The sequence below is a fragment of the Poeciliopsis prolifica genome, unplaced genomic scaffold (assembly GCF_027474105.1).
Source record: "Poeciliopsis prolifica strain line A6 unplaced genomic scaffold, Auburn_PproV2 SCAFFOLD011, whole genome shotgun sequence".
NCBI lineage: Eukaryota > Metazoa > Chordata > Actinopteri > Cyprinodontiformes > Poeciliidae > Poeciliopsis > Poeciliopsis prolifica.
The window spans coordinates 10,799,961-10,821,978 of record NW_026562386.1 but is presented as its reverse complement, the minus strand read 5'-3'; the positions used below and the strand labels follow the sequence as shown (position 1 = coordinate 10,821,978).

Below are 22,018 nucleotides of genomic sequence, written 5' to 3'. Positions count from 1 at the left end.
AAAGTATTACTTTCACCCCACTTAACCTGCTCATCACAGGAAGTTAGGAGTCTGACTGCCAAACCACCACCAGAGCTTAGCTTTCATTTCAGAAACTCATCTATGAAATCCTCCTCTTGTATTTCTTTTCCCCAATTAATTCAGAAAACTTATTTCTATAATCTTTGGTCAATGTTAGCTTAATTTGAGTTTTGAAAAGGGTGGTTCAAATGATTTTTAATGGTGTCAACTGAATATCAAAGCATTTGAAGCTCCAATCTTTTTAAAGTTTCATCACCTTAGGACCATAATGTGATTTTCTTTTTAGGTTCTGCATTGAATTCATGCATAGGCACAATAGTATGCAATAATTTGAAATTAGAAATGTGCTCCCAATTCAGTTAGTCATCTTCTAATTTTAAATTGACAGGCTAACCTGCTACCAGCTGTTATCTTCACTCAAAAATCATTGTTTCACTCATCCTTCTCTTCATGCTTCTCATCTGTTCAACATCTGGCTTTCTAAGTGACTGCCTCCTCTAGGCTTCAGATGTCCCTTGAACCATCAGTTCTATGAATACAAACCTTTCCCAAAATCCTGCAGAGATTCCAGTTCTGCGGAGAAGCAGAGGAAATCATACAGCTGGTCAGGATTTTAAAAGCTGTGCTGAACAAGATGTCCAGTTCAATAAGTCATGTAAACTGTGAAGAAAAATGGCCTCTTGAAGAAAAGTAACCCTTTTTCACTTTGGCGGGATTCCATCATGTTTTACTTCACTCAGTTAAAGAAAAAAAAAAGAAGAAGTGGAATCAGCAAAAGACAAAATTATACTGTTTCATGACACACACGCGAAAGAAATCAGGTTTAACATATTAACAAATTAACATTGAAGAATTTAAAAACTTCTTTCAGAAATTTTATTCCAAAGTGAAGCAGATTAAATATATCACTTATATACAGTCAGATATTTTAGAAATTTCTTTTAGACATGTATTTCTTTTAAATGTTCTGTTAAAGTCTTACAGCTGAATTGACCAAAAATTCAGCTTCTCAAGTAATTGCAATTTCAAATGAGATCAAAAGTAATTTATTAATACAGCAATATATATAAATGTACTGTGTATTTATATATATGACTGATCAGTCAGAAACAACCAATCAGAGCAAGGAAGACAGTCTTAATATTGTCAATCATGCTTTTTTTCACATATTATTTGTTGTATAGGCAAATACGTGAAAACATTTATTATTATTATTATTATTATTATTATTATTATTATTATTATTATTATTATTATTATTATTATTACTGTTTTTTATTGTTATTATTGTTTTTATCATTATTCTTATTTGTTACCATTGTTACATACTGCAGCTTTAAGAGCTACGTTTTGCAGTATAAACACTCAATACTTGGATTCATTGATTTTCAAGCTGTCTTGATTTTATTTTCTTAACTTAAACTTATGTTGCAGCAGGTATGACTGTAACTCTCCTTTTTAGTCTAAATCTTTTTTTGAGGGGTTGGTTACACCAACACATCTTTATTTTATTTTTTGTATTTTTTGTTTTTGTCAGATACAATGAGTTCAATTGATTTTTTTTTTTTTCATAATTTATTTTTTAATCAAACCCATTCTGGTAAATATATGAAGAAAAACCAAACAAGGTTCAACACAACACAATGCAGACAAATTAGCAAATTAGATCATTCAACCATTCTATCCGATTATAATCAGCAGAGCTACATTATAGTAAGATTTTTTTATTGATATCACAGAGAAAATGGGTCAAACAAAAGAAAGTCTCTCATGTGCGATGTGTGTCAGTGTTTGTTCCCAAAAAAGTTTCAGAATTATGTAAAAGCAAAATGAGATGAGTGTTACCTTTAGCTTACAAGCCTCCTGAGTCTCTTGTGGGACTTGTCCCCCTGGACATTCTCGGTTCATGCTCAACAGTTTTGTAATGTCACACAAAGGATGATAAGTGTTTCTCCAGGCTCCCAAACTTTTCTGCTCTGCTGTGTGCCGTGCTGGTTCGTCAGTGTCATTTAGGTGATTTTTCCTCTTGAGTAACTGCCTAGTTGTGGAGGTGGGTGAAGGTTGTTGTGAAACGCAGCTCTTTTGGCCAGGTGCCAGAGTGTGCTGCTGGCTTTTGGGGGTGATGCTTGCTAGGCATGCAGAGTATCATCCGAATGTGTGAGTGTGTGAGCTTGCATGCATGTGTGTGTGTGTGTGTGTGTTTGTGTGTAGTCCCCCATGGGAATCCTTGGCAGTAGGTGTGACATATAGTAATGGGAAATTATGCTGCTCAGTGCAAAACCTCTTCTGAACAGGGTCACCCATTGTCAGCTCTGCCAAGCACATAACAGAGCAACAACTCAACCTTTAATGAATGCTGTCACATTTTTGTCAGAGACGTATTTGCCATAAACTATGTATTTACATTCTGCCTCCTGAATTTTCTGACTTCAAAGAATAGCCCCCGGAGATGTGTGGGGGTACAGTTTCAGCTCATCACCGTGCATACTGATTTGTGGCTCAGTAACTGTGATAGTAATCATTTATCAAAAAGCAGTGGGTGTAATTTCTTTCACAAATGGGAAAGAAGAAAAAAATCTTCCAGTCGAGGCTGACTAAGCATTTTCATCACCTCTTTGGTTTAAATTAAACAAACTTCAAGGTTTTACAGCTGTGTGTCACACTTTACACTTAGTTTTGCTTGGTCTCCTTTACATGAGACTGACACAAGCACTTTTCCATTCATCAGAAGATATGCATGCATTAACAAGATTTAATCTGATGGAGTTGCTATATAAAAAAAAAATCTTGTTTTTGAAGCAGCATGTTATTTTCTCTGAGGGTGTGGAGCTATTAGCTTCAGAGAGCCACATTCCTCTAGATGGGATATATATGAATTCCAATGACTTGTAAAACTACAGTCATTGGCCTAGTGAGGAAAATAATGCATTTTTAAATTTCTCTTTTTGGCAGGTTATACTTTTTTTCAAGATGCTTAAGCTTTCAAGGAACAGTGAAGTTTGGCTCACTTCATTAATTTGAGCTGGTTTGGAGCTGTTTTGGAGCTTTGCAATTAAAATGAAATATTCCCTTTTGTGTAAATACCAAATTAGAATCAGACGAAGGTGCATACTGTTTTTTTTTCTCTCAGGTATTCTACTTATGTTTCATGGTACTAAAAAGGGCTGGATTGAGACTCTTCTCGTATGATGACATTGAGTAAAATTACATAGTAGTAGATGCATTTTCATTGTAATAACCAGAGGCATCTTTGGAAAGTTTTGCATGGGGATACAATCTGAATAACGCTGTGATGATTTAATATCTATACTGTTATAATTGCACTTTGAAATTTAGGTCTCAATAACAGAGCCTCTTAAGGATCTTCATAGCTCTTTTTTTAAGTACCTCTACTCCAAGTATTTCTGAATTGCTTGTGCATGAAGCAGAACGTTATACTTTTCCCTGGTTTGCTCTTTATGGTGCAATGCAAGCATAACAAATGTGACTGAAAGTATTTTAAAAAGAGACAAAATTGTGTATCTTGTACACAAAGGAAAGGTATGCAAGCCTTCCCTCATCCAAGTGACTGCACAGCAACAAGTCAGGGAGGGGGAACGTTGTGTGTTAATAGCTTGATTAAGCTGCATTGTGCTGCAGTCCAAGTTAAAATTTCTTGATCTTTGATACAGGTTTGCTCAAGCAGTTAACAGAGAGTATTTCTCAAACATCTCCTGAATGAGTAGAGACAAACAGGTCAATGTGGAAACTGTTTCTTCACAGCCTGATGAGACTCATTAGTCTCTTCGCAATTTTCTACTCCTGGTTGCTTCTATTTCACTGTATATAGCAGATGGAGGTCTGCGGTCGACTATAACATAAAAAAATACATCATTGGAGTTAAAAGCATTTTTGAAAATGTACCCTCTGCAACAAACAGCTTGAGAAAACTGTGGTCATACCAGGATTTCTTTTTTTTATTGTTTTGTATCTTTTTAAAAGTACTTAATAAGAATAATGAATGTGGTTTTAATTGTTTAGTATACCTTGATAGAAATACATGGGTGATGCCTTGCACTAAATAATTATATCCTCCAAATATCATTTTGGTAAACATCTGAATTCCAACTATTATTATTTCATTCTTTTAAATCTAATCAAATTTCTCCTCTCTTTCCACGCTCACACAGGATGTGCCTTTCTAACATACTGTGCCAGAGAGTCAGCACTGAAGGCCCAAAGCGCCCTCCATGAACAGAAGACGCTGCCAGGGGTAAGTACCCCCAATATGCCCTTCGTCACAGGCTAAAACTGACAGACTACTTTTAAAGTCTACAGTCACATAAAAATCATTTCACTCTCCCAGGCTCATAAATGGCTCACAGGGCACAGCAGATATTAAGATCCACATTTAAACACAGGCACACAGATATAAAAACAGATGGACAGACTCAATCATTTCTGTTTTCACTGCTGCATTCAAGCACAAATTAGTTCTCACACACTATAATAGACACACATAATACACAGGCAAACTAAAATACTGAGTGGTCTATCTCACCTTGCAGTGTCTTATTACACTAATCACTCCGCCAGAGATATTTGATAAGCGCTCCTTCATAACAGCCCATGCTGCCCTTCCCTTGTCCTATTGCAATATGGCTGCTGCTGACACTAATTGCCTTGAGGAATCCCATTTCTATTATCACATATAATCAAACAGTAAGTATAAACAATCATTTTTACTATGCATATCTCCATCTGGTGTGTTTTGTTTTAATACCTACCCTTGTTTTTCTTAAGTTTTTTTTTTTCCTTCACTTGCCTGTGGCAACAGGTAACTTTTTCAATTAAAGTAATAGCCTCTTAAAATGACATAAGTAAAACATACTCTGTAGTAGGTTCTTAAGCCCACCCAGAAGGGGGTCCTCAATCTGAAATGAATTTGAGGCTCTGCTGTCTATCTGTCCTCAATGTGTTGGAGGGGGTTTCATTTCTCACATGGGGGGAATTATCAAGACATGATTGAATTACTGCCTGAAGGAGCCGAAGAAGGAGAACTTTCTCTTGTGCCCGGACTTTTCATCAGGCACCTCTGCCTCTCCTTCCCTTTTTCTGCCAGGATAACTTCCCCTGTTGGGGCTTTAGTCACAGCCTGAGGAGATCGTTCTGCGTCTGCAGGGAAGGGGCGGCTGCAGTAAGGCAGAGTGAAATGCAAGATAGGTAACTAACGAGGATGACGTTATGCACATAGATTGGTTCATAAATGTAAGCAGAAGTGGCTGATGCATTTGTGCATGTGTTTGGCAAATTAGTTGATTTCACTTTGCTGCATGTCATAAATACTTTACTGAATGTTAGACACAGTGGTACACAGCAGAGTAAGTATCCCCGGGAGACGACGCTTCCTGACTCCTTACTGCCTCCCGTAGATTTATAATGAGATGATTGCCATGATGGTCCTTGCTGTGCCTGTCTTTATTGCCCTCATGGAGGGACAGTCTTGTTTGTCTTCTATCTAGAAAGAGGTTAATGGCATGTTCTGTGGGGTTTGAGTAAACATTTCCCCTGTACAGCTCGCAGCGAGGGGTCAGTCCTGCAATCTCAGGCTGAGCACAGCCCGCATACAGACGACTAATAAAGATGTTCTGTCTATGTGTGTGGGTGTGAGTCTGAAACATGGAGAGAATGAGACACAGGAAGGGAGACAAAAGCAGGGAGAGCTGAAGAAAGGCAGAGACAGACAAAGACTGGGAGAGGTGACACTTCTGGACAAGCCTCATTGTCACTGTCATGGCCTAATGGTTTGAGATGCTCAGTCACATAATACTGCCATTTTGGCAGCTTCTCCACACAGTATTGCAGACTTGATTGTGGCAGTGTGATTGTCAGGTAACTAAACGCACATTTTATTCCAGTATAACGTGTGGCATTTAAAGAAAAGTTTGACTCTCTTTCTTAAGAGGAGAAATAATTCAAAAATAACTGGGCACTGTCTTCATCAAAAGTACTTTTTTTTAACACAAATCACTGCAAAATGTGTGTGCAGTTGGAGTGTCATTGTTTATCTAAATGTATCAGTCGCTAAGCAATGGTAGTGAGAAATGTTGTGTTTTTAACTATTTATGAGAGAGGTTGAAACAAGTGATTGTCTGCTGGACTAGACATTTTAGGCTTGAGTTAAAGTTCTATCCAGATCACTATGTACGCTATGGTGCTGTCAAGATAAATAACCACTGCATTTCAATCATTTGTTTCCACAACATATGTGAATCTAATTTTTGTAACTTCAAAACACAAAATTGAAATGTTAAATTCTAGCAACAATTCAAAGCTGCAAAATGAAATTGCTCAGAGATAGTTTTCAGATAATTGAAAGGACCTTTTCTAGAACACATTCCTCACAGACAAAAAAAAAAAAAAAAAACTGTATCTTTGATAACATTGGTGTAAAGCAAATACACTGGGCATTATCTTCATCTGAAAGCACAAGTCACAAAGTGTTCCTTTGTTGGATGAACAACTTGAACATTTCTTCAGTGAACTCAGTTTTTTTCTAATTCCCTTTTTGGTTGCTATGTAAATTTGATTTCATCCACAGTTCAAAAACATACATGTGTAATTAGACCACCAAAGTGTCAGCTAATGGTAGAATTTCTATTATAAATTCTGCAACAGTTTTCTTTAAAGTCCTCTAATTAACTGTGGCCTAAAATGTAGTGGTGAAGACAGTGTGCCCAAATTAAAAAGCTGGTACATTTCTTAGAGAGAGAAACAGTAAGATGGACATTTGGTAGTGACTATAAACATGAAAGCACATTGATGCTTTTTGTACTTAATATTTTGGCTTAGTACAATAAGATTATTTGATACTTTAAAGTTTTTAAGCTATTTTGTTTATCAAAGTATTTAGTTATTTAGACTCAACAACTCAAATGCTCCTGATACATTTTTCATAGTTTTTTGTTGCAAATCAGATATCTTTTCCACTGAAGTCAAGATACAGAATGTGTACAGTCTGTCTCTGTAATGAATTTTGTACTATAACGTCACATAATCCATGAAAGCAACAACAAACCTGATGCTTTATTGACAGTAAAACATAACAGAACATAGGCTGATCAAGGAAAATGAAAACATAAAGTTGAGATATTGAGTGTCTTTCATGAATTGTGGGACCTACTATTGGCTAAAAACAAAGGATACTTCACAAACCTTCAAAACGTGATTACGCAACGGCCATTTTTGACTGAACACATAACAAAGTCAACCCCAAGAAAAAGAACAAAATAAAAATTTTCCAAGATGAGAAAAAAAGTTTTGTTTTATGTAGTCCCAAAATGAAGTCTCTTTTTTTGTAAATCTTAACAAAGGAGATGTTCAAGCCAAGTAACAGTTTTGTACATAAATATGCTGTATCTGGTATATTGTTTGTGGTCCTAAAACTCTGAGCTGTTGTTGGAAAAGTGACAAGTCTGAGTGCTAAAAACTGCAAGTCTCGTATTTCATGGCAAGCATCTACATCAACATTGTATATATGGCTGACAGAAACAGACTCTCAAGTAAGGTACGGCTGTTGTTTATAAAGAACATTACATTGCTCACTTCTGAAAAAAATTGATCCAGTCAGTATTTCACTTCAAGTGGTTGTAGTAGTGCTGGTGGCATGGTAGCTATCTACTTACACTACATTTCATCTGTTTCAAAAACTGTGAAAGACTAAAGATTTCTAATGATTTGAACTGCAGGGGTAAAATAGAAAATGATACAGTTTCAACTATCTTACTATAAAAGACAGTTTTATAGTCTTTTTTCCCATTCCATTATTTTGCAATGGGAAAAGATAAAAACAAATGGTAATCTGAAGAACATTTTGATTTCATTACCACAGAAAATATGATATTATTATTTTTTGCAAAAATGTTCTCAGTTGGAATAACTCAGGCTAGACCATTCTATCCCATGAAAATGCTTTGATATTAAGCATTCTATTAACACTCTGTCTGCATGGTTTTGGTCATTCTCCTGCCAGAAGGTGATCTCCCCTCCCAGACTCACTTCTCTTGCAACCTCTAGCAGGAGGGAGTGAGAAACTCTGACCAGTTTCTCACTTCCTGCTGAACAGATGATGCCCACTGCATGGTGCTGCCACTACTATGTCTCACCTTGAGGATAGTGTGTTCAGGGTATTGATGCATAGTGTTTTCTGCCACACAGAATTTTCCATGCAGTCAAAAAATGTACAGTTTTCATCATCATCTGAAAAGATTGCAGAGCCTATAGTAATATGCCTGTCAAAAGATTCTCCCACATTAGCTGTGGATCTCTCCAGCTCCAAAATGTTGGGCTTCAGTAGTTTTTTTGGGTCAAAAACCATTTGATATCATATTTCAACCTCATGGAGAGATGGTCTTCTACCATTTTTCAACACTGTTTTGCATTTTAGTTGCTTGCAGGGATTCTTTGTCTGCCTGTTGTGGTTGGAGAAAGTGTTAAATTTGTTTGATCTATTGCCTAACAGGAGAACAATGAGCTCTTTATGTCCAATGTGCATCAGATCTTTCTGCTACAGTTTGCACAGTTAATATAATTAAAGATTAAAACTCTTGCTTCCAGCATATTCTGAAACTCTCTATAACATGCTCTCATTGATGGAACAGATAAGGATGTCATTTCCTCAGGTACTGATTGACATGTTGAGTATTTGCATCCATATTTAGCGATCATTTGAGCAAATCATTACCATTGCTTTATTATGAGACAATTGTGCACACATGTCAGTTGTTGATCAAAGAAAAAAAATCTGATGACCAGCTGCTTTTCTTTGATAGCCCATAAACTTTATTGCGGTGCTATTTTCTTGTTTGTAATGCCATCTGGCAATAAAGAATGGAAGAAAGTAAAAATAATATTTGCAATTGCAGCTGCATAATGTTATTTACAACCATTTGCCAAATAGCCTCCCAACATGGCACTATTGGAGCTACAGATCTTCAAATGAATTCTCATCTCTCCTTTCAGGGCCGCGCTGCTTACTCCCTCACAGGCCAATTAGTTCTTTGTGTTTGCATGTAACAGGCATGCTAATTGGGTGCTACAGTGGCCCAAAAGCCGATTAAACATTTCTGGAAAAAAGCAAATATATTAATAAATAAAACATTCAGCCTCTCTTTGTCTCTCATTCACTTCACTGTGTTTGTCTTTCTAACCTTCCTCCAAGCTCTTCCTCTGCCTCACCACATCCCCATGGATGTTAGTGCTCATCTTCTATTCTTACCATTTACATAAAGGTGTCTGTTGATGGATCCACATTCTTGATTTCTGAGGACGAGTACTGGCAATGCCTCACCCATGTATTGATGAAGAGGCACTTGAGTGCAGCTGTGCTAAAGATAAGCGACAAAAAAACTTACAAAATCTCTTTTCTGAAGTGTGTCTCTTCAGTCTTGAAAGGGTAACCTTGACAGCTCGAGTTTTGACCAAAGAGCTTGACAAAATACTTTGCTTTCAAACATTTGTTTCTTTTCTGTCTCAGCTTTAAAAGTGCAGAAAATGACTTCAGTGCATGCTCCCCCAAAACTGGGACGGGGGAAGATTGTGCAATACGAGTATTATGTATCACTAAGCGCAAGCCATGGGGGCCATGGATCAGTGCATCCGTGTTGTTGACTTTCTCTCCCTTCATCACACCGCAAACATAGACTGTGTATTTGCCTCGGTGCACATTGAAAATAAGAGACCAGCATTTTCACTTGTATTACTTCAAATCTAGACTGGCTCAGTTGGGAAGGAGAGTGACTATAACTGAGAAAACAAACAAACAAAAAAGAAAAAGCCAGCAAAACAAAACAAAATTTATGCTTTTGCGCCTTTATTCAAACAGCGATTTTACAATACAAAACTTTACGTTGCTTCAAAGAGAGATTTTGTGAAAGCAAGTTAGAGCTGCTGTTACTAAAACTGTAGAAAACTTTACTTGGAAGCAGAGTTAGATTATAGAGTTCAAACTTTCTTACTTTCAATGAGTAACGCTCAATCCATCATATAAAAATATACAGCAAATCACACAGAGAAAGGAGTCACTTTTTAAAAGGAGACCAAAATGTAATTTTTGTTTCTTCACCAGGGACAGGAAGTCATGTCAGAGCTGACAGAAAAATGTGTGGAGCTAATTACAGGGGACTACTGGAAGAAAAACGGTTTGAAGTCGCAAAAGGCTTGTTCAGTCAAAGTCCAGGCTTAAATGAAATTGAGAATAACGTCCCTTGATTGATGCTGTCTTGCCAAACTAACTGAGCCTATGCTATTTTACTAAGAATCATTGGATGAGCTTCGGTCTCTAGCCTTTGTGCAATCCGAACACGAACAACCATTTGCCAAATCTCCTGTCCTATGGGTCAAAAATGACCCGCCCTAACAAAAGTCCCAAAATAAAGCAAAATAATTTAATTTTAAATACACTGTCTGTTTTGCATGATGGAACAATCTGATATTTATCAACTCGACTCACTTAAAAAAAAAAAAAAAAATCATGTATTTTTGTTACACAACACAAAAAGACGATCAACAGTACTGCACCCCAATTTTTCTTTTTACCACATACTAAATGTTGCAACAGTTTTCTTTTACCCGGTAAAGGTTTATTATTGTAGCTATATAAATATGAAATTATTACTTCTGAATTCATTAGACTGAAAGGGAACAAAAAGTCAACAATTTGGAACTTTTTAGTCAACAGTTCATCGCTTAATATTTTTTTATGAAGTGAATTATAAAAATACCTCTCTTAACACGCACAAAAAAAAATTAGCTTGATTTTGTGAACAATTTAACATCAGCTCTTACGTTGTGTCTCATAATTATATGAGATGTTCAACACAAGATGAACATCCTCAATGATAAAGATAAAGATAAGAGGTTGAACAGAAAATGTTCATCATCTTGAAATCTTCATGTTCATCTTGAATTTATAAAATTTTAATTTAAAAAATGATAGATTAGGTATTTTTTATACAGCTAAACATGCCAGTGGGTCACTTTTGCCCCAAAGGACAGCAAAAGGGCTAGCTATGCACTGGTGGTACAGATAAATTCACCAAAAATGTGCAGAGGCAATTGTAATGAAAAGGAAACTGACTATAGAGTGCTGAACAATCATTAATTTAACTGTGTGTTGATAATATTTATTTGTGAAGGAAAATGAAAGGCATTAATCGTATTCTTTCCACGGCCTGCTTGCTCTGATTTATCACATAAAATCTTAATAGAATACATTAAAACTTGCAGTTATAAGTCAACAAACTGATAAGATCTCAGAAGTACTTTACACTGCATTTAGCGTCACAATACTGACTTTTATAGTCTGACATCCAAAACTTTCAAATACAAATTCTGATCTGAATCAATTTATTTTTTTCTTTGTTGCAGATTTATGTTATCAGAGAACATAGTAATGTAACAACATTGATCAGGTCCACATATTTGATAGACCTTGTCCTTGATGGAGGTTTGTAAAACCTCAGTTCTCCTTAGTCTTTCCCATCATGAGAGAAAAGTAAAAAGGGGCCTGTGCATTGGACGCTGCACCTCCTTCAAGGCTGCTCTGCTCTACTCATCGTCAATTACGTCTATATCATTTTCTTTCAGCCGCTCGCTTTAGAAAAGAAATTAAAAAGGGCCATTGTTTTTCTTATCCCCTGTGGGCTGAGAGCTTTCACTATACTGCCAGCTTGTTCTTGGCCATCCTGCTGATTAGAGAGTGAATGGGATCACGATCGAGGGATGCACTCAGCATTGTCTTCCATTATTTGGCTGGTGGCTCTTAATTTCATATAAAAATTAATTTTCCCACATCTGATTTGATTTCTCAACCCTGCATAGAGTTGAGCCTGGGAGCCAGCATGGCTGGACATTGCAGAACTCCTGTCTGTTTTACTGCTCAATGTAGAGAAAGTGCAAACGGTGATGATTGTTTTAACCAGCCTATAAAGATTGTAGGCCAGAGATGCTGAACCGATGAGTAAGAGAAGAAGTGCTTTTCAAAGACTGTGGGGACTCAGACTTTTGTTGTTCAGAGAATGACAAAAACCTGGGCTATTTTTGCCTCCTGATCTTAAATGTCTTTTTATCAGAGGCTTTTGGAGGGATAGTTTTTAAGAAGTAAAAGTCAAGAAAAGAGAAAGAGTTGTTGAAAATGTGTGTCAGTGACCCTGATAACGTACCGAAATATGTTCTTTACAGTGAAGAACTCGAATGATGAGGAGATAAAATGTCAGAATCATCTGCTCATTAATAATCTTTCAACACCTTGCTTTAGTGTTCCCGTAAATAAATAATTTACATTTTGTTATGTAATGACAGAAAAGATTTTCATGACATGTTTTTCTTACAGACTAACACAAAGCAGTTTGCAATGTAGTTTAATCCTAGGTCTAGGATCTAATTGGGCAACATGAATGTGTTTTAATCAAAGCCAGTATATTGTTGTCCTGTTACACATAACATTCTGTGTCCAGATAAAAATGTTGGATTTTGTTCTAAAGTATATTTTCTTCCTAATGTCAGCAGGGTTCCCAGTGGGGATTGTGGCCAATTATGAATCTGATTGAAATCGGAATTCTTTCATAATGTCTTTTTCATGACCCTTTCATGAATGACAGACTACGGCAGCACTAATTGTCAACAACTATTGATGTCTGTAATTCTTCCCGAGTTCCTTAGATATTTTAGTTTCTTTTTGAATTAATGCTCACCGTGCCCAGGTGATCAGTTAGCTCATGTTAGTTAGCTCATGATTGGTATCTTAAATCTTCTTTAGACTTCTGCACAACTTTATTGGTGGTACTCTGCTGTGTTCCTCAGTTTTCAATATGCTGTTTGTGCACTGATGTTTGTGCATAAACCCTTTGAGAACCTTCACAGAACCGCTGTATTCAGCTATTAGCTACGTAGGTGAATTTACTATGGAGCTATAGAGAGTTGAAATACATACTTTCATAAAACTTTTCGGATTTTAATCTGTAAAAAAATTTGAAAATAATTATTGCTTTGCTTTCAGTTCAGAATTTCAGGATAGTTTTTTTGGGGAGGAAAATATTCTGCAAAAAACATCAAAGTTTGAGCCTGCAACAAGACAAAATGTCAAAAATGCAATGGAAGAATACTTTCGTAAGGCACTGTAAAAAAAAAGTAACCTCAAGAAATAATTCTGGAAAGCAAAAGAATCTTCTTTTAATGAGTGGATTTTCTCAAAAAATGTATTGAAGGCTGAGCAGTTCTTTCACACCCCCCACCTCTGTTCAACATGTTCACTATCTCTCCCAGTGGCTGACAGGTGGAGTCGGACTCTGCCGTGCATGCTCTCCTGCACTAATTTATCCACTTCTTTGGCTGTAATGAGGCAGAACTGGTAAATGTGGGGACAGCATTGTTAACATTGCTGCTTCACTGGGAAAGAGGAGCGGGCTGATAAATAGTCGAGAAGGATGGAAATGAGGCCCTTGTGCTGTCACACCTTCAGAAATGATGCTCTGAGACTTTTACTCGGGCTGAACTGCTGTCTCATAGTGAAGCTGCTTGCTGAAAGAAAATGACATTTCCTCATGCAATTAGGCATCAAAGTTTTTCTCTGCATCAAAACTGGTTGTTTGGCTGCAACAGTGAGAAAGAATAAAAACAACAAAAAAATTAATATTTGATTTTTTTCCGCTGAAACAGATAAATAAAATAGTATAAATAGAGTTAATTAGCTCATATTTTCCTTAGAGTGAGATGATCAAGGACAGAAAGGGGTTTTGGAGTTACTCAGAAGATGTCTCAGTCTAGTTTCACAGCATCAGAAACAAGTGTTGACAAGGCTCTGTAGCTCAACTGTAACCCAGCTCACTTCAGTTTTCTTCCAAATTCCTCTTCTTTTCCAATTTATTTCCTTTCCTTCTCCTTTGCAGTGGAGGAAAGAGATAAACGGATGATGCATCCATAGATAGTTAGTCCGTGAGAGCAGAAACATTCCTGCATAATTACCACTCAAGCATCAACCAGACAAACTTCTCCATCAGCGTGTCCAAAGGATTAACTGCACTTCGGTCCTCTTATCTCCCCTCATTTCATTTAAGAAAGAAAATGACCTTGCGCTTGTTTACATGCTGATTAAAGACGGGAGGAAAGGGAGGAGACAGAAAGTCAAACAGCAATCAGAGGAGTTTGTTAAGCAGAAGTATTTTTGGATGCAGGCTCTCAGTGGATACAATGAATTAGAGCCAGACTGTGTCACGGTAAAAACACCCCCTCCTTATGTAGCAACTATCGAACGATGGGTGGGCTGGCAGAAAGAGGAAGGTGTGTGTGTTTGCACGTGTTTCTGAATGTGGCATGTGTTGAAAAAAATGCTTAGTGTGTGGGTGGTTCCATTGGTTAGTCTGCCTGTTTCATCGCTCTCAGAATAGCTCCTGTTCCTGGACTCCTGTGAGTCAGAGTATCTATGATGCTATCTGTGTGTAATGGGTATAGGAGAGCTTTTTAACTCACATCTTGCAGGAAACAATTTGAATTTTAAATCTAAAAAGTGAAAGGTATTTGTACAAAAACACTCTTGGATCTTCAAGAGGAAACTTTTCTCCTTACTTGCTTTGTTTCTCATGTCTATCTGTCGCTGCAAAGAGATGGAACTGTAAACTATCCTAAACAAGTAGCACTGAAGTGGATTGTGTCTCTAACCTCAAAGCGGCGCTCCTCGTGAGGTATCTTTTTAACTGTTTGACTCCAGAGATTCTCTCTGTCTCATCTTTTGGCACCAAAAAGCTATGGCTTCTAGCATTTCATGCAACTTTGCCATAAAGAAATACAGAGAACTCATAAAGTCTTAGCTTGGGAAATTTAATGCAACTTGTGATGAAGGAACGTGAGCTACTAGTCTCATGTATGTTTGTGCAAGGAATCCAGTCATGCTTCAGAGCCAGTTTCTAATTTAGAATGAAAATTTTGAAACTTGAAAGGAGAAACAGAGTACTTTGTTCGTCCTTCAGCTAAAAAACAAATGTGCTAACAATGCAATTAAAAATAGCCCACACCTTTAATGATGGAAGACATGGAAATATAAAAGTTTGAAATTGATATCTGAATTGGACAACCAATTCAGATTGACAATTTGACCGGGAGTTTCCTCTGAGACGTGAATGTTTACTCCAGAAAAGTGATATTTAACCGATTGACTTCGGTGGACTGTTCTGTTAAATAATTTAAAAAACAATCTACTTATTTAAGCCACTTCTTTATCACATGTTCATCTTAGCATAAAACTATTATTTCATCAAAATTACATAAGTCTAAAGATGTCTGTTTTAAAAAGAAACCTTATACATATTAGACTTAACAAGGTGAATTAACAGTGTGAAATGGAATTTTAATTATTCCATTGTGTCAAATAATTATACCAAGCAAAAACATGCATATAATAAAACAGAAATGGCTCAAACACAGCACCCTGTGATAGTTAATGTATCTAGTAGATACTGATGTATCTATCAGACAGGCATGATTTAAACCAGACTGGTGTGGTTCCTTGATTACTGTGTCACTGTAACTCATTAATAAGAGAATTATGGACACAAGTCCATTTTCTGGTGCTACAAGGATATTTATAATTAGTTTTATCACATCTGTTTACATGGTATGTTGAACTCTGAAAGCTGACGGAGACATTACATGCAAGTAGTAACATGATAATTGCTTACACACTTGATTAGTAACAATTAAATGACAAAGGGAAATGTTAGAAAGTGCGTCAGGTGAAGCAATGTTTGATTTCAGTGAAACCTTGATCACCATATTTTACATCATTATATAGACTATTCTAACAAATTAATTCACTGGGTACTAAGGAAGCACCTCCAACCACTGCAAGAATTTATAGAAAGCTCTCAGGGCCATCCCAACACTACCTCCATCACACTCAGACAATCCTTCCTCCTGAAGAGTGGAAGTTGGCAACCACAATAAGGGAGCGACAGAAGGGATTGACTAAAGGTTTGTGACAACAACAAAAAAGTAGTGTGATTTCACAGACATAGAGAAATACATAATACGTGTAGAAATTGTGTATCAAGATTTGTGAAAAAAATACAGTATTCTCTGGCAAGCAGCTGGAATCAATAATCTGGTTAAGATTAGCACGGGATGGATGAAAAAAACAGTGAATTTCTTTACTTCTGATTTTTCTTTATTCTTTGTCATTCATGTCACATCTCTCACATACACACTGCAATTATATTTTATTTGTTTTTGTTTTTGTTACCTCTACAGATGAAGAAACAATGATTCATAAAAACATGAAAAAGCTCTCAGGGAAACCAGAGGCTCAACATTCTGAGTGTAGAGAAGCTTATTCTTACCTGAAGATTTCTCTTCCTTTACATTACAGTGCCCTAGATTTTTAAAGACTTTAAAAGGAAAACATTAAAATAAATAAATGAATAGTTTTGACATGAACACTTACTTTAGAGGCTTAAGTTTTTTTCCATTTCACCATTTTATGCCAGAGTTTATTACATGCAGAATGATTTAAATAAATAAAATATTGAGTCTTTGTTACATGTTTTCCACTACTAATGGCAAGGAGTAATGATTTTACCCTTTGGCTGTTTTGACCAAGCAAACACTTTGGATATATTGATCAATATTCAGGCAGAAAACCTTTACCCAGTTATATAACAGCTGAATGACAATTAGCAGAAATCTGTAAACTAGATAAACAAAGGTCAAATGTCTGTGGTCTAAAAGATTGCTCCGCCAATTAAAGAATTTGAAAATACAGCGATTACTAATTAAACAAATTATGATAAAAATATAGAAAGGAATTTTGTTTTTCTGTTTTTTTTTAATCAATTCTCTCAAACTCCTGATTCTGCTCTTCTAAAATTTTAGTAGTCTGCATGAGCTATGCATTCTGTGGAGATGAAGTGGAGAGGTTGTGTTTGCTGTGGATTTTGTGTAAAAATGGCCACAGAAAGGAGAGTGAGCAATGTCAGAATCAAATGAACGCAAGTTGAAATGAGTTTCCGTTCAGTCGGTGATACACAGTAGATGAAGACTCTGACAGACCTGTGTCTGAAATAGCTTAGCTTTGGGTTATTACTGCAATACTTCTCTCCATCACACAAACCGACTCAGCAGTCACACAAGCAACACATACTAATGCAGTCCACACAGCTCATTCACTTTTTAACACAGTGCAATTATTTGCCAACATCCCGTCCAAAATCACACACACTCACCTATGGAGAGTCACACACATACACACACACACTCACTCATTGTCAGATCAATATTGCATTACTGCATGTTCTCCTCTGAGACACTGTAGTGATGGGTGTAGGCTGTGGTTAGAAACCATCTCTTGAGCGTGTGGAGTGGTCAGGCACAAGGGGCAGATCTGAGGAGGCTTCACAGTTCTGACAGGCAGTTCCCCCCCTGACTTCTTCCCCTTTGCTCCCTGTTTTCATCTATGGGTCTGCCTATGATCATTAATACAAAGTTTAGATGTGAATGCTTCACATGTTCAGCCCCATTGTTCATCTTTGCATCTGTATTTGCTCAATAGCAATTACATAGAAACATCAACCCACTATGTTGTTTAATTAGTGTTTACAAATTTTATTAAAATAAAATAAAAAAATAAAAAACTGGATTTTTGTTTGCATAAGAAAACAGCAAGAAAATAAATCCCACATCATGCTCATAATCAGGACGACTTGTGTGTGTGTGTGAGTGTGTGTGTGTTTGAATATGGCTTATATTTATGTTTTCCCCATCTGGGATTTTGTGCTGCATGAAGCAGAGCAAGCGAAGTCCTTGGTGCCGACCGAGGCTCCAGCTTTTCCATCTAAACTGTATCATTAAAACAGGCAGAGAGGCGAGGGAGACAGCCCCTCCACACCTCATAAAGTTGAGTGCCATACGAGGCGAAGTGCTACGCACCACTGCATTTACGGGCGAGTCTGACGTACTTTTTACACACCTTGTCCTCTCTCTCACTTTCATCGCTGTCTGTTTATGTGATATTACTCACATTCTGCAATTCCTATTTTTTCTAGTTTGCTCAGTATTAAGTATTGACCGATACTTCAACCTCCTCCTTTACCTCCCTCTGCTTTTTTTCCCCCCTCTGTCAAAATTTTCCAACAAGTAGCTGGAGCGTAACATTGAAAGGGTATAATCAATGGAAAAGCACCACTTAGGGAACCCATTTGATGCATACTGTAGGGCAGAGTTGATTCAAGGGTGTAGATTGAGTCAAGCCTCATTTCATATCCTCCCCAATTAGTCATCCAGCTTGTGCCCTCGCTAACCTCCTATTCTCAAGAAGCGCCAGCCTCTCGTTTCATTCCAAACTATGGATGAATTCATCTTTAAAAAAAAAGATCTGTGCCTCTTTTTTGTGAGATGAATGTATGATCTTTTTTTTTTCCTTTCATCTTGCTTCCTACCTGTTCTGGGATAAAAAACTAAAGTATTGGTCCAGAAACTCGCCTTTGCTTTCTCATTCACTTCCACACCCAATTCCACTTTTCCTCCTGTCTGCCCATTTTCCTTTTCCTATAAATCTCTGCTTAAATCCCACTTAAATCAGCATCAGCAGCTGTCCTTAAAACTCCATTATCTACAATTACTTCAGCATTAGGGAGTCAGGGCACACCTGCCCTACTAAAAAGTGTCTTTATGTAAAAACATCAGATTAATACTCAAAAGGGATTGGTTATTTTCATTTTTTAATAGTGGTGGATTGGTCATCATTGTGCTGCTTGTAGATGATACAGCTCACAGTCTGGATGAATAATTTTAATTTGTGGTTGGTCGGTGTATGCTGCTATTAATATAACATTCTCAAATAAAATACAATTTAAATAATTGCCATGAAAGTCAAGTTTCATGCAGTACACCTGCATGAAATTTGATCTCAGTGTAAATAACACAGTTCTGTAAATGTATCAGAGTTCAAGCCTGAGAGGTTGGAGATAATTGTTAAAGCAGAGTTTGGTTTTAAAACTAAGTCCAGAGCTTGCTACATCTTTTTTGCCCCAGTTAAATGTGACACAAATCTAGTCAATTTTGGGGGAAAAAAAAAAAGAAAAAAAAACATTTTGAAAAATCCTTGAGTTTACCATTTATCACAAGCTATGTGAGAAACTGACAAATATACTGAGAGTTGTGGTAAGATGAGATTGAAACTGTAAGACACTAAACACTTTTTGCAGAGTGGCTGCTAAAATTTGAGAGATAAAGGCAGAAAAAGGTTATAAAAGCTTTGGATAGCAGGGAGACAGAGTATTTTCATGGATTCAAAGTCAACAGGTAAAGCCTATTGAGAACCCTTGATGAGCTAATGATTGGTACTCACAGATTTTCTCTATTCAGTCTGAGCTTGAGTTATTTTCCAAAAAAGAATGGGAAGAAATCTCTCCACTATCCAAAAAAGACTTGCAGACACATCAAAATATGGTCTCCAAAATATTGTCTCAGGAGAGTTAAAAACAAATTTATCACACCTTCTAGGGTTTTATTGATATAGTCTTCTTAAACTTTCTGTCTACTTAATTTTATTTTACAATCAAAAATTTGTTTTGTCTGTCACATAAAATATCCAATTCAAGGGGCATTGATACTGTTTGAAATGCACTGTATGCCTTGGATTTAGTTTAATTTTGTTTGAAAAGTAAAATATTAATCTCCACATGTTTGATAATTCATGTTTGCAAAGGATAAATACAATTCAGAATTATTATTTTTTTTTTACATTATGAACATTTCATGTTATTTGTTTAAATAAATAAATAAGTGAAATATTCTGTGCACATGTCTGCAAAACACCTTAAAAGCAAACAGTGCACAATTCTGCAAAGAGGAAGATTTTGTTCTGTCTTTATGCAGAACTCTAGGCTGAGTCACTGCTACTCTGTGGCTCTGGTCCCCTGAGGAAAGTTTAAATCAAAATTAAAGTTCCCCTTTGTTTGCGCCATGAGCTGGTACAAGAATAAATCTGTTAATTAGTTAAAACACACACAGAGTTCAAGCGGTCAAATCTGAAAATAAGACACATGGGCAGCGCAGATGCCTGGAGAGAAAGCCAAACGCGGACAAGCTTGCACAGAGGGCATTTATTGAGATACACTGGTGTTTATAGAGAAAGTGCTTCGAAATTATGTGTGTGAGTGTTAGGTGTATATGTTCCCTGCTACAGAGGGGAACGGGACATGTACGAGTAGCTGGGTAAGGGGAGAAGGAGGACTGGGGTGAACTCAGCTGTAGATAGCCTGATCTGCTCTGATTGACAGTGATGGCAGATAAGGTGCTCGCAGAGAAGGAACAGAGAACAGAGCTGCAGACAAAGATAAGGGCCAAGATTAGCACCCTGTAACGTCACACAAAGAGAGGCAGAGTCTAGCAGAGAGGGAAAGATTGAGATGTTGAAAGGTACTGGCTACCATGAAAATAACAGGTAAGAGTAAAAGTATCTCAGTGAAGAGTCAGAGAGTGTGTGTGCGTGTGTAGGTGTGTGTGCGGGGGTGTGTGTGTGTGTAGGCGTGTGCATGTATTCAGTTGTTCATCAGACCCTGCACCAAGGTAGCATGCACACACCCTGTTGATGGAGGAGGGCAACTAATCAGCTCATAATCCAAGAGGCTGCTGTTTCCTGGGCAACAGTGGTGTACGCTCATGCATGGCAAACAGATACACTCGCTCCATTATTTCTGTCTCTCTTTATATATTTCTTCTCCCATCTTTTTTATTTTTTTAGCTTTCCCCTTTCTTTCCTTTCGTGTAAACACAGCCTAATTTTCTTCTCTAATTCTGACATCTGGTTCTCTTTAAATGTCTTCTTCGTTTCTCTTTTATTCTTATGCTTTTCTGTAAGAGTTAAAAGTCCCTTTTTTGCGCTCCTTTCTGATTTTCATCTTCCTTGTCTCAAACCCATCAAAATAGCCCCACATGTCTTCCCCATTCATATTCTTCCCATTTTACTGTAAGGAAATTGGCAGTTCTTATTGTTTCATCTGTCTTCTCTTACATTAACTTTTCCCCTTTCTTTGTACAATTTTGTTTTATATTACCTCACACCCTATCTCACCGAACTGTCTCCCTCCCATGTAAACACAGACGCCACATTTCTCTTTTTGTGGCAATTTCCACTTTTTAAATTTGATTTTCTCTCCCTCCTTTTCTTTTCATTCTGTTTCTCTCTCCACCCCTTTTCCAGAAAGCAGTCTTTATTTTTACCCCCTCTCTCTCTGCATGCCACGGGGTCCAGGGCTGGTGTATTTGCGCAGTGATGTTGAAGGCCTTGATGATCACTCTCCAGGAGATGATTATTTGGTCAGGGCCCGGCAGCCTCCTCTCTTGCCCTGAACGGCTGGAGCCCGGTGTCGACTGTGTGTGTGCGTGTGTGTGCGCATGCATCACAATTTAGACTCTGCAGATATGAGATTATTATATTTTGTGCGTCTTAGTGTTTCTTCTTGACCCGTTTATTTAGACGGCTAATAAATATGCATAGTGTACAGCTTGCTTTATGTGAAACAGAAATTTTTTATGAAAGCAAATATATTTAATGCAAAAAGAACAGAATAATCAAGGACCATCAATTATTCATTCCATAAAACTATGTAATAAAACATATTTAATACATAAAATATTTATGTTTTTGCTGAAGCTTTTGCTTGCCGTTAGTTTTTCAGTTTCTTGTGTGCATGAGAGTTTAACATATTTTTGTCATTAACCTAATCCCTCTTCACTCTTTGTTTCTGAACCTTAACACTTTCTCAGAGGTAGATTGTCAAATTCCCTCACAGATTTAGATATTTTTTTATGTCACACTAACTCATCTGAAATTTAATGTTTGACATCACTGTCAATCATTATTGATTCATACTAAAAAAAACAAAAAATCAAATATTTATTTGTGTAAAATATTCTAGAAACTCATAACTGATATAATTAATAAGTGTGTGCCAAGTTCTTTTCAGGC

General features: G+C 36.9%; 1 protein-coding gene across 5 annotated transcripts in view; it reads left to right on the top strand.

Annotated features, from left to right (window-relative positions):
• The window catches only part of celf6 (CUGBP Elav-like family member 6), a 152,353-nt gene that overhangs the window by 5,387 nt on the left and 124,948 nt on the right, over window positions 1–22,018 (top strand). For all 5 annotated transcript variants that reach the window (XM_055036604.1, XM_055036602.1, XM_055036603.1 and 2 more), the window contains exon 2: window positions 4,191–4,273. In XM_055036604.1, coding sequence (XP_054892579.1) covers window positions 4,191–4,273 — 83 coding nt within the window. The remainder of the gene's footprint in view (window positions 1–4,190; window positions 4,274–22,018) is intronic.